The sequence below is a fragment of the Egretta garzetta genome, unplaced genomic scaffold (assembly GCF_000687185.1).
Source record: "Egretta garzetta isolate BGI_Z169 unplaced genomic scaffold, ASM68718v1 scaffold148, whole genome shotgun sequence".
Classification (NCBI taxonomy): domain Eukaryota; kingdom Metazoa; phylum Chordata; class Aves; order Pelecaniformes; family Ardeidae; genus Egretta; species Egretta garzetta.
In genome coordinates this window covers 4,384,982-4,396,614 of record NW_009260669.1, presented here as the reverse complement: position 1 = coordinate 4,396,614, position 11,633 = coordinate 4,384,982, and the positions used below count along the sequence as shown (strand labels likewise).

Here is an 11,633-nt window from a genome sequence, read left to right as displayed (position 1 = left end):
GCCCAGGGCCCCATCGGGCGCGCGTCCCGGGAGGAGGGGGTGGGCCGCGGTCGTCTCTGTTCCCTCCCGGCGCTGCGGGGTCCTGCAGCGAGCAAAGCCCTGACGGGGCGCGGTGTCCTGAGGGGCGCCCCTCACGGGCCGTGCCCCTCACGGGCCGTGCCCCTCACGGGCGGCGCCTCTCTCCGCAGGATGGCCGCGCCGACGTGGTCGCCAACGACGCCGGGGACAGGGTGACTCCTGCAGTCGTCGCTTTCTCGGAGAGCGAGGAGGTGAGGCTTCCTTTCTGAGATGGTGGCGCGGAGCGGAGGGGAGCTCTGCCTGCTGCTCACTTCTTTCCCTTCTGTATTTTTCGTTCAGGTTGTTGGCTTAGCTGCAAAGCAAAGCAGAATAAGGAATATTTCAAACACTGTGGTGAAAGTGAAGCAGATCCTTGGGCGAAGGTAAGGGACCAGGTGGGAGAGGGAAGGTGAGAAGTTGAGTTTTCCCCATTAAAGCTAGTCAGTGAAACGGAGTCTCAGCGCTGATACTGAAGGCGTTTCAATCTAGTTTAATTTAATCTGATGTTAATTTAATAAGGCGTTTTAAGTGTTATAGTAGTTCAGTTAACCTGGCATTGACAGGGGAGTATGTCAGATCTTAAAAATTCATTATATTATGAACTTCTTGCTCTACATTTAATTCCAGAAGTAAAGAGATGCATAGTATTTTATATCTGCATGTGCCTGTGAAATCAAATTGTGAAGTTTATGAACAAGTTGTGTATATGCTTTTGATACATACTTAAGTTTCTTAACTAAAATGTCTTGTTGTTATCTGTTTTTTTTCCTGTGGCTAAAACCCACTGTGGCTTTGGTTGCATGAAACTGTATTGCCTTTTATTACAATTGTGAAACACATTGACGTGATGCCTGTTGAGATTCTTCAGTTAGTGGAGCTGTGACGATTTGCGCTGGCGGTTACAGTGACACTAGAACTAAATATGCTGGTTTAGGTCTAACATCAGAGATGTGACAAAACTTTTAAGCAGTAACCTAGCTGTGTGTTGCAGCTCTTCCACTGAAAGGTGTTGACAAGATGATGTCCCTTCTGATGTATTTCTCAGCACTTTTCAGGTGCTAGCTTTTCGTAGTTAGTAGAGGGTTAAGGACAGTCATCTTATTGCTGCCACCTTATTTCAGTCAATGCAACAAAGGTGCCACTAAAACCTTTTATGACGATTGTTTGGGGTAGCAGGTTAAAACGATGTGTTGGTTTTTCTTTTCCCTTTGGACTAACTAGGGGGTATTTTTGGGGAAACAAATTTTGGTTGAAGTATAGCTTCATATGTTGTAGACATTATAGGGAGTATCAGGAAGATGAATTTGTGCAATTACCCTTGAGCGTATGATTTATCTTGTTATTTTGAATTTGTCTGGACAGCTCTGGTGACCCACAGGCAGAGAAATATATTGCGGAAAGCAAATGTTCAGTGAGTATGATCTAGTTTTTTTATTGTTCTCAGAATAACTTGTATCATTTTATACTGTTCTTGGCATTGTTTGTGCCAGACCATGTTTCTGTTCTGTAGCTATCAGCTCTCATTATGTGATGTCCATTTGCTGCTGTATGGAATGTTTCTTTTTATAAAAAGTAGAGAACTTTGTGTTCTGAGATCTGCTGTTGTAACATAGTCCAACAGAAAAATTATATGTACCTCTTGGCCATTCTCAAAACAGATGATTCTTAATATACTTGGGTAATAGCGTTGTGGTGTTGCTTAGCACTGGTAGAAGATGCTCAGAACACAGCATTTTGTGATAAAAATGCTTAACCGCTTGATTTTAATCTCAGCATTTAATTTAAATAATACTGTGCTTATTACTAGAAACCTTTTTGCAAAACAAGAGAAAAATTGTCCTGGAAAATACATTCCTAAAGAAGGAATGAGTTTTTCTCTGGTTTTTGACTGTTAGTTATTGACAGGCTTATGTAGATAATTTTTAGTTATGTAGTTATTTTTTCTTATGGACTGTAAGCAAGCAAGTACTTTTGTTCTAAATGTTGCTTTTGTACTAAGGAAAAAGTCTTAAGAAAGTCTGGAGTCTTTTAAGTCCATATGAATGTCGCTGTCATGTCTGTTGGATAATACAAGGGATTTTTGTGGAAGCATTTATTTTCTTGTAACTAATCCAGAAAGTATTTATGCAGTCCAATGTTTTTTACTTGAACAGAAACTAAACTAAACATTACTTTTTGTTAATAACCAAGTTGCATATCTAACAAAGGTATGTTGGTTGGTTTTGCTTACAGATAATTGAGAAGAATGGAAAACTTCAATATGAAATAGACAATAAATTTATTAACCCAGAAGATGTGGCAAAACTCATTTTCAGTAAAATGAAAGGTAGATAATAAGTAAAACCATAACATTTTAGGTTTTTAAGCTGTCCTCATATTTTTAAGATGTGGTATATTGGTCTTTTTTGCTTTTAATCAACATGTTCTGCCTATGTTTATAAACAGAAACTGCTCAGTCTGCATTGGGTTCAGATGTAAATGACGTTGTTATCACAGTACCATTTGATTTTGGAGAGAATCAGAAAAATGCCCTTGGGTAAGAGGATTAAGATTTTTCTGTTATTTAACGTGCCTAAAGCCAGGCCAGCTGGCAGATCAGCAATGGGGATTCTCCTGCTGGGCTTGAGCTCGCAACTGTCAGTCGAGACATTGGGATGCTCTGTAAATTGGGAAAATGTGAAGGTAGGAGATAAAAATCCTGACTTTAGAAACTTTTCATGGAATTGACTGTTGTAACCAAAACAAAATTCTGAGTCAACCGAAGCGAGAAGGGGAATTTTGGTATCGTGAAGGGTAGAATAGCATTTCATATGTGTTATTTCTAGTGGATCTTAAGTGTCCGCTTTGAAATGCAAATAGTTTCTCAGCCCTCTTCCATCATTTCCCATCCCTTCATACAGTAATACTCACCGACCCAAACGGTGTTATGTGACTTCACTGAGGAGTGTTTTATCACAGAATAGATAGGGGATACACACAGAGTATTCTACGTGGAAGTTCTGCTTGGAAGTGTGGCTGCAAAAGTTCTTCCGTATGAAAACATAAGTAGACTTAAAGTTGTGCATAACTGGCAGCATTTATTTCTGTTTTCTGATCTGTAGAAGCCCTTATGTTGAACTGTCATGAAATACTTAAAGCACACTTTAAAGTTGGTCATAAAACATTAGTGAGCTGGGCATTTGCAGTATTGCTTTGGCATACAAGTTTCAAAATAACTTTGAAGTGAAGGAAATGACTTGTAGGGCAGTCCCAGGGTTACTGAAGTTTCAAGAAAACATGAAGAAAATGTTAGAACTGTGGTGTGATAACTTGATTTGGAAGTAAAAGCAATTTGCCTAGCATGATATCCGTTGAAATAATGTACCAAGAACTTTTAATCCTACACCTGAAGATAAGTTAGCAACTTTGATTGAGTGTGGGGTTTTTCATCTTGTAGTTGAAGGGGGGTTTGCTGGGTTTTATGGGGGATGTAGCTTTTCCTTTGACAGTAAGCACACGGCAGGTCCAACTACCTGAAGAACACAGTAGCAACTGAACTTCTTGGTACCTTTCTTTTCCAGTCTCTTTGCTTTGTTATTACCTTGCTGTAAACTAGTTCAGAGTTGGTGACATACATAGTTCAGATGAAATCTTAATAGCGCGTGTGATTATAGTGAAATCATTAACATGAAATACTGTTATGCCTTATCACAGGGAAGCAGCTGCAGCTGCTGGATTTAATGTTATGAGATTAATTCATGAACCTTCTGCGGCTCTCCTGGCTTATGGAATTGGCCAAGATTCACCCACTGGGAAAAGGTAAAATCCTAGTATTTTACTTCTTAAATTTAAGCTGCTGTACTTAAATCCTGAGAAATCTTAGGTGAGGGAATGCTGTGTTGCCTTAGCAGTCAATACAAAATTAATTATTTCAGGCTTGTTCTTTTCTCTCTCAATAAAGCCAATAATAATTTAGAAGTTGCAAATCTGTAGTGTTTTAAATCCCTTTGTTCTGGTTTTTATTTTTTTATAATTGTCTTTAAAGTTTTGTCCCCAGATTCTGTCTTGCTCTTTAATAAGCTGATTGGCTTGAAGAAAAATGCTTCCCTTCTTAAACAGATTTTGGCACAGCTGGTTTTTAATTGTGTGTTCTTCAGCCCAAAGCAGATTCTCTTCACAAAGTTGATTAAAGCCTGCAATGCATCATGTGGTGGTCATCTTTTCCGAAAGCGTGTCGGAGTAAACATAATTTTATGTGGCTTATTAATACTACTCTTTTTTTACCATGGCAGCAATGTGCTGGTTTATAAACTTGGTGGAACATCGCTTTCTATCACAGTCATAGAAGTAAACAGTGGAATATATCGTGTGCTTGCTACAAACACAGATGATAGCATCGGTGGAGTTTGCTTCACAGAAGCTCTAGCACAACACTTAGCTTCTGAATTTCAGAGGTAGGTTTTGAATTCCAATTATGTTGCTGTTAGGACAGGAATCTTGTTATCTGATGCTTGCTTTCAAAAAAAAAAAAGCGTATTAGTTTGTCAGGTCTAGTGGGCTGTCTTGCGAGTGAAATAGCTCAAATAAAGATATTAAAGGAACAGTCAGTTGTTGGTCAAGGAAGAAGACTTGGGAAATACTTGGGTTTGGGTAGATGTTGCCTGAAGTCAGTGTTAAACTATAAGGGCTCAGCTATGAACTGTTCTGTGTTTTGAGTGATGTATGTGACTACAGGTTGCTTACATCCCTTCAGTCACGAGCTTTTGGGGTGGCAGGGAATTCACCTGTGTGGGTTCTGTTTGGTTTTCTTGTTGGCGTGAAGCAACAAAATGAGTAAATGCCCTACCATTAGCTCTGGTGATCTCAAAGTGGTCAGCTGCATACTATGGATGAAACATGCTATTCTGTTGACATATCTCATGTTCGGTGTTCTATTTCTTCTTAATCTGTGGTTAAAATCAGTTAACTTGCAGGCGTTGCTGTTCCTTGCAGTCACTTACAGGATTTGTTCAGCCGAGAAACTGTTCAGAAAGACTTAAATCTCTATGATAAACACTAATGCCCAAGTTCAGTGTGCCTCTACACAGTGTTCTTTAGCTGAAATTGAAATACTCTTTTATTCTTTGCCAGCTTTCAGTAGTGGTGTTGTAGATAATAGCTAAAATGCTTACAGAAAAAAGTTCAGTAGCTTTCAGCTGTTTTTCCTTTCAGAAAGTTAGTGTTATCACTCAAATGCCTGCCTTTCTAAACTGATATCTCCTTTTTTTTTTTTTTTTTTTTCTAAATGTAGGTCTTGTAAACATGATATCAGAGGAAATCCCAGAGCCATGATGAAGTTAATGAACAGTGCTGATGTTGCGAAGCACTCGTTATCAACACTGGGAAGTGCAAACTGTTTTGTAGATTCATTGTATGATGGATTGGATTTTGATTGTAATGTGTCCAGGTAAAACAAATCTTGAAGCTACTGCTTCTATATATAAGACTATGTTTGAAATATTTCTAGGTGGTGTTTAGGATGTTTAATAAGCTTTGTTATTTTTTTTGGTGGCATTGATTTTAGAAGTGGAAGTAAGATAGAAGATGAACTTGCTTTCTTTCAGCTTTGTTTCATATTGATGGTTCTGTTACGATGTGATCTGTAGTAGTTAGGGTAGTGATGCTAACAATGTTGCACTAATGGCTAGAAAATTAAGTGCAAAAAGGCTCAGGGAGACCCCATCTTTGAAGTTTGGCTGTTGATGAAAGGGGACTAGGTACTGTAACTACTGACGGTGGGAGGGGGTTTTCCCCTACTACAGTTTTTGTTGTTGTTTTTCCCTTAAAGAAAAGAAGACTTCTGGACTCTTTCATCTAAATAAGCTCCAGAATGACAGGAGTCATGGAAGTCTTGAAGTTGCCTCTATTTGACAGCTGGAGTAGAAAAATGTTTTCTGCCTTTTTGTTCATACTGCTGTGTCCTGCTCTAAGTCTTTTCTTTCTTGGGATGATCTCTTATTGAGATGTTTAGCTAATTTTGATTGCTATTCCAGTCAGCAGCAGCTTTAGCAAAACGAAGTAGACTTCTCAGTACCAGAACTGTGCATCCACTGCTGCAGCAGCTGGATCTGGTAAAATAAGGCACAGTATGTTTGCAAGTGTGAAAAGCAATGCTGTATAACTTGTGTGGCTCAGTTTTGGATAAGGATGCTAAATCCTGTGGGCTTGCATTGCAGTATTTGACTTGCTGTATTTGTACAGAATAAAACCTCCTCTTCAGGCTTGAAAGAGCCTGAAGCAAGCACGAGTTTGTTTTTCAGCTTGCTTGAGTACATACTCCCTGTGTGCAAATCGGGGCACAGCTTGATTTGCCTCTGAAAACTCAAGAGACATATTTGAGTCTTTGTGTCTCCATTCTAAAGATGATGAAGCAGTTCCAGGATTTTTGCTGCTTTTTTTCCCTGCATATGAGTCAAGAGAACAATACTGTTATTTTTTTTCCAGAGTACGCTGAAGAATGGACGTGCATTCCATGTAGGTGTTAATGATGGGATCAACAGCACAGATATTTTCACAACAAAATAATTTATTTGCGATTAATAATTGTTGGGTTTTTTTTAAATCCCTTAGTACCAGGTATAGCTAGAGAACCAAAGTATATTCTAAAAATGATTGTTCTTTCATTTCAGGTACTTGTCTCTAATGGATGAGATGACACTTCTTGAATTTTTTCTTTTTCTTCTAGGGCCAGGTTTGAGCTTATCTGTTCTTCACTTTTCAGTAAATGTGTAGAAGCAATTAAAAAGCTCTTGCAGCAAGTTGGATTTACAGCAGATGATATCAATAAGGTAATAGATAGAATTTCTGTATTGCAGGTTGTGATCTTTCTGTTTTATGTGTCAGAAGAAAGGTTTGAAATCATTAAGGCGTGTTTTCCAGGTAGTTCTGTGTGGTGGGTCTGCTCGAATCCCAAAGCTACAGCAGCTGATCAAAGACATTTTCCCAACTGTGGAATTACTGAATTCAATTCCTCCAGATGAAGTTATTCCCATTGGTGCAGCCATAGAGGCAGGAATTTTCCAAAGAGAATGTTTTGTTAGAAGAAGAAGCACTCTTTATTGAGTGTTCTGCTAAAGATATTCTTCTTAAGGTAAGGCTAAAATTATTTAACCTAGAAAACTTTACTGCTGCATATAAGTGAATATACAGCACTACTTATGCATGACTGATGTTAGAGAAACAGTATTGTTTTATTTGTTCTCTAGGTTGACTGTAGATCAGCAGTAAGTGGCAACTTAGGTTTATTGACAAAAAAAGGCGACAGGAAAAACTGCTTGATTTTAAGGGGAGATAGATTGTGTCTTTGCTATGTTGTAGTAGCTGGACTTATATTTATAGGAATTTATTTATAGGAATGGGTTTTTACTTGCTGTGATGGTAAATGTGGCAGAGAGAATGAATCTTGGACTTCTTTCTCATGCAGCACTGTTGTAACACTTCCAGCTCACTAAAGTACTTGGAGAAAGGCATGAACTTTTTTTTTTTTTTTTTTTTCTTTTTAAAGGGAGTAGACGAGTCAGGGGCTGACAAATTCACAGTGCTGTTTCCATCAGGGACACCATTACCAGCTCGAAGGCAGCACACCCTGCATGCTCCTGGAAACACTTCTTCTGTATGCCTTGAACTATATGAGTCACTGGGGAAAAGTCCCATGAATGAAGGAGGCAAATTTGCACAGGTGAGTATATACACGTTCATATACACTTTTGATATTGATCACTTGGAAATGAAGTGGACCTGGGAAAGAAAAAAAATTTAAAACCAATCCCACCCCTACCAAAAAACTTCTTGTTACAAAATTAGAATGACATGCTTCTCTTTGGAAATGGTCTTTAAGCGTTCTTCTGTAAATGTGTTATGAAGTATTGAAGCACTTCTCAAAGAAATTGAAGTTTCCCTTTGGAAATGGGCTGGCTGGGTTTGATGTTTGGCACTACTGCACTAAGCTCACCTGGGATGAGAGATGATAACCAGTTATTCCAGTAGTACACAGAACTCCCAGTGCTTTAGAAATGAAGCCGCTGGAGGTAATGATGTAGCTGGTATATGTACTGTTGATTACTTTTTGATTTTCCTAGATTGGACAGGATCTTGGTGTTAAATACTGCATTAGATTTTTCACAGTGGTAAGATGACGCGATTAAATCATCACATGATAATGAACCTGTTGAGAGAAGACGGCTTGTTTGAAACAGTTTGCTTATGTTGGCTTTGGTGTGCTTAAAGCAGAGGCAGATGTGGCTGAAACGGATGGAATCCTTGAGAAAATTGCTACACCACCTTGGTCCTGCCCAAAGATCTGTAAGGGGATAGGGAAAGGATGTTACCTAATAATTACAGAACTGATCCTAAGTAAGGGAACATGCTCAGCTCTTACTGTAGTCTGTGGGAGCTGTAGGTACTCCAGCTATCTTGGTGAGAGACCTGAAACAAAACCACTGAAATGGTCCCACAAAGAGCTAAAAATACATTGATTTGCACTACAGATGAATGAGGTCCACTAGGGCATGCTTCGGTGTGCAATAATTGGTGTGAGATGCTAAACAGAATGAATTCACACCTTAGCTGCTGTGCCACTCCACTAAACTGCTGTGCAAGGAATTAGAGAACTTTATAATTTAACATCTTTCTTTTTTTGAATAGATTGTACTCCAGGATTTAGATAAAAAGGAGGATGGCCTACATGATATACTGACTGTACTCACTATGAAAAGGTACCCAAAATACTTGCTGTTCTGCTCTTTAACTTGCTACGTCACACTTCTGACAAGCAGCCTTCCCTTACAGAATCTTTAATTTTGTGTTGAGAAATTCCAGCGTTTCATTGCTTACAGGGCTGTGTCCTAGCAGGGGTAAATTCTGTAGGAATGCAGGGTTTGTGCAGTACCTTCTGTCCTTTCGTTGTATGATTCCTGAAAAAATAAAACTTAACACAGTTGTATAGATGATATTTAGCAACTTTTGAACTGCCAATCAGTTTAACCATGCTTGAGAGAAGTAAAATTTCGTGTGGAAGGGCTAAGGGAGTTCTGTTGAATGCCCACGCTCTTAGGAAAGGACTCAAGTAGCATCTGTCTTTATTAGTTGCTAAGGAATCCAGGAAAGACTTCTCACATGCAGCACTTGTGACGAAAACACCGTGGCTCTCTCCTTTGAGACAGGGTTGTTAAGCATGAGAAACAGTGCCACAGGAAATCAGGCTTCATAAATCTACTTTTCACAGAATTACCCCTTTATTACAGGGAAACAAAGTGTCTTATGGTGGGGTGGGGAATGGGGCTGATGTGATACTGAAGAAATTTATTTCTTGGGTCTTAATAGGAGTGCTTGGGCTAGTTTGAAATAGTTGTAATAGTTTATAAAGAGATCAGAAGGTGGAATTCTAAGTAGTCAAAGTATGTCCTCTGAGGACTGTGCTGAGGTTCAAAGTGCTTTTCTAAATAATAGGAAAGTTGTCTAGATGTTGCTGAAAAACTGAATCCCTACATGCTATTTGAGTTCACAATACTTCATTTTCTTATGTTAACTATCGGGTGTATTAATGCTCTATTAATAGGCTTCACCGAAAATACCTCGTTAGTCATACAGAGATTGGCACTTAGCACTGATAAGAGAAACGTCTTGGGGGGTTGTACGTGTGACTAGTGCAGAAAACCTGCATTATTTTAAAGGGGGGTTTAGTAATATTTAGATGAAAAAGATTAGTGGAAGCTCCTTAGAACACATCTACTTCTATCTAAGTATTACGTGTGACCGGATGAAGTAGGATTCAATATTGCCTCTAATTCTTGGATTTTGAAAATCAAGGTTTTCTTCCTTGAAGGAGATCCTTGGTATTTAAAGATGACTTCTACTTCTCGAGTCGGGCTCTCATGCTTACTTCTACTTCTGAGAAGATGTGCTTACCTGTTGGGTGCTGTTACTCGGGGCTCTCAAGATGAATATTTTAATAATATTATTTTCATATTCTATTTACAAACCTGTACTAAATAAACTTGAGTTACAATATTGAAACATGTTCCTCAATCTGTTCCACCGTATGTAGAGAAGATACCTGCTTTAACAGAGAGGAAGAAGTGCCTATCTCAGTACTCCGTAAACTGAACATTTCATAAATCTGTTTTGTCTGTGTTGAAGCATGTTCTTCCCTGGATATTTCGATGCTCATCTTTCCTCCTTTCTGCGTGAAGGCTGCGGTTGTCTCTGGCACATGCGGTAACATACCGAGTGTTGTGTTGAGATAGTCCTAAATGTGCCTTTCTCTGTCGCCTAGGGATGGGTCCTTGCATGTTACCTGCACGGATCAAGATACCGGAAAGTGTGAAATCATCACTGTTGAAGTGGCGTCATAGTCTCCTTTGAAAAGCAACACTTTTTTCTAAGTTGATTTTTGTCTCTTGTTGACTTTTCTGCCAAAGCGGTGACTCTGAGATGTCTTCAGCGATTCTTAAAGGACTGTAATAAACCGAAGTAAAACATTAATTTGCCACCAAGTCTGTTTGGAGTGGAAAGCGTGGTGCAGAGTGTTCATCAAGACGTGCAGACAGCAATGCGTTGAATCGTGAGCACCGGATTTAAAAACCGCCGAGGGCAAATCCTCACGCCTGTGGTTCAGCAACACGCGTATTGTATAGTCTAAAGTCATTTCCTTGAGCTGATGAGGTCGTGCACCCCTTCTGCCAGGATACCTGTGGCATCAGCAGCGTGGCATTGAACCAGCAAGAGCTCGGCTGGTGAAAATCCACTCTCTAATAACTCTGCCACATTGTGCTGAAATCCTGCGTGGTCTTGATGTTGCCTGAAACCGTGGAGGTGATGCCCATTTGCACTGGCCTCCTGAGGAGGATTTTTCTTTTTTTTCTTTTTTTTTTTTTTTCTGGAGTTGCTGTAAGACGGTGTTCCCTGAAAAATGCCTAAGGGTTGTATATGCTTATTTATGTGTCATTAATAAAATACATTTTTTTTAATGCAGATCCTGGCATCCTCCATTCTGTGTGGCACTGTCCTAATCGTTGTCATCACATATTTGTTTGGATATAAGCTGGCAGCTCTCCTCACTTTAGGTAGGGGAGTATGGGGGAGGGGACGGAGCAGGCAAGTGGAGCTACAGGATTTGGAGAGTACCTGTGTTCAATTCCCTGTTTTTCTACAGGCTTCCCACCTTGTCTTGTGTCTGCAAAACATGTATCTCGATATTCTTCCTACCTCACAGAAGCAATAGAGAGGGCAGAGCATGGATACAAATCGTAGTGCATTCCAAACAAAGGTCTGTGGTGCGAGAGGGGGTCTGAAGGGGTGAGGCTTCCCAAGAGGGTGAGGAAGCGCAGGGAGAGTTCTGGGTCTCTGGAAAAATAAGTAAAGAGTTCATAGAATCATAGAATGGTTTGGGGTGGAAGGGACCCCTCGGGGGCATCTAGCCCAGCCCCCCTGCAGGGAGCAGGGACATCTTCGGCCACATCAGGTTGCTCAGAGCCCCGTCCAACCTGGCCTGGAATGTTTCCAGTTCACGGCTTCTTGTGCGAAAACTTCTAAAAGGGTCTTGGGAAACCCTAAGCCTG

At 39.9% G+C, this 11,633-nt stretch overlaps 1 protein-coding gene across 1 annotated transcript in view; it reads left to right on the top strand.

Annotated features, from left to right (window-relative positions):
• Nucleotides 1-10,987, top strand: part of HSPA14 (heat shock protein family A (Hsp70) member 14) — a 16,207-nt gene extending 5,220 nt beyond the window's left edge. The window contains 14 exon segments of the mRNA XM_009645673.2: nucleotides 7-269; nucleotides 358-440; nucleotides 1,420-1,468; nucleotides 2,290-2,383; nucleotides 2,503-2,593; nucleotides 3,751-3,855; nucleotides 4,329-4,490; nucleotides 5,327-5,482; nucleotides 6,761-6,863; nucleotides 6,955-7,091; nucleotides 7,093-7,165; nucleotides 7,580-7,753; nucleotides 8,719-8,789; nucleotides 10,349-10,987. Coding sequence (XP_009643968.1) covers nucleotides 7-269; nucleotides 358-440; nucleotides 1,420-1,468; nucleotides 2,290-2,383; nucleotides 2,503-2,593; nucleotides 3,751-3,855; nucleotides 4,329-4,490; nucleotides 5,327-5,482; nucleotides 6,761-6,863; nucleotides 6,955-7,091; nucleotides 7,093-7,165; nucleotides 7,580-7,753; nucleotides 8,719-8,789; nucleotides 10,349-10,427 — 1,640 coding nt within the window. The 3' untranslated portion in view covers nucleotides 10,428-10,987.
• The last annotated feature ends 646 nt before the right edge of the window (nucleotides 10,988-11,633 follow it).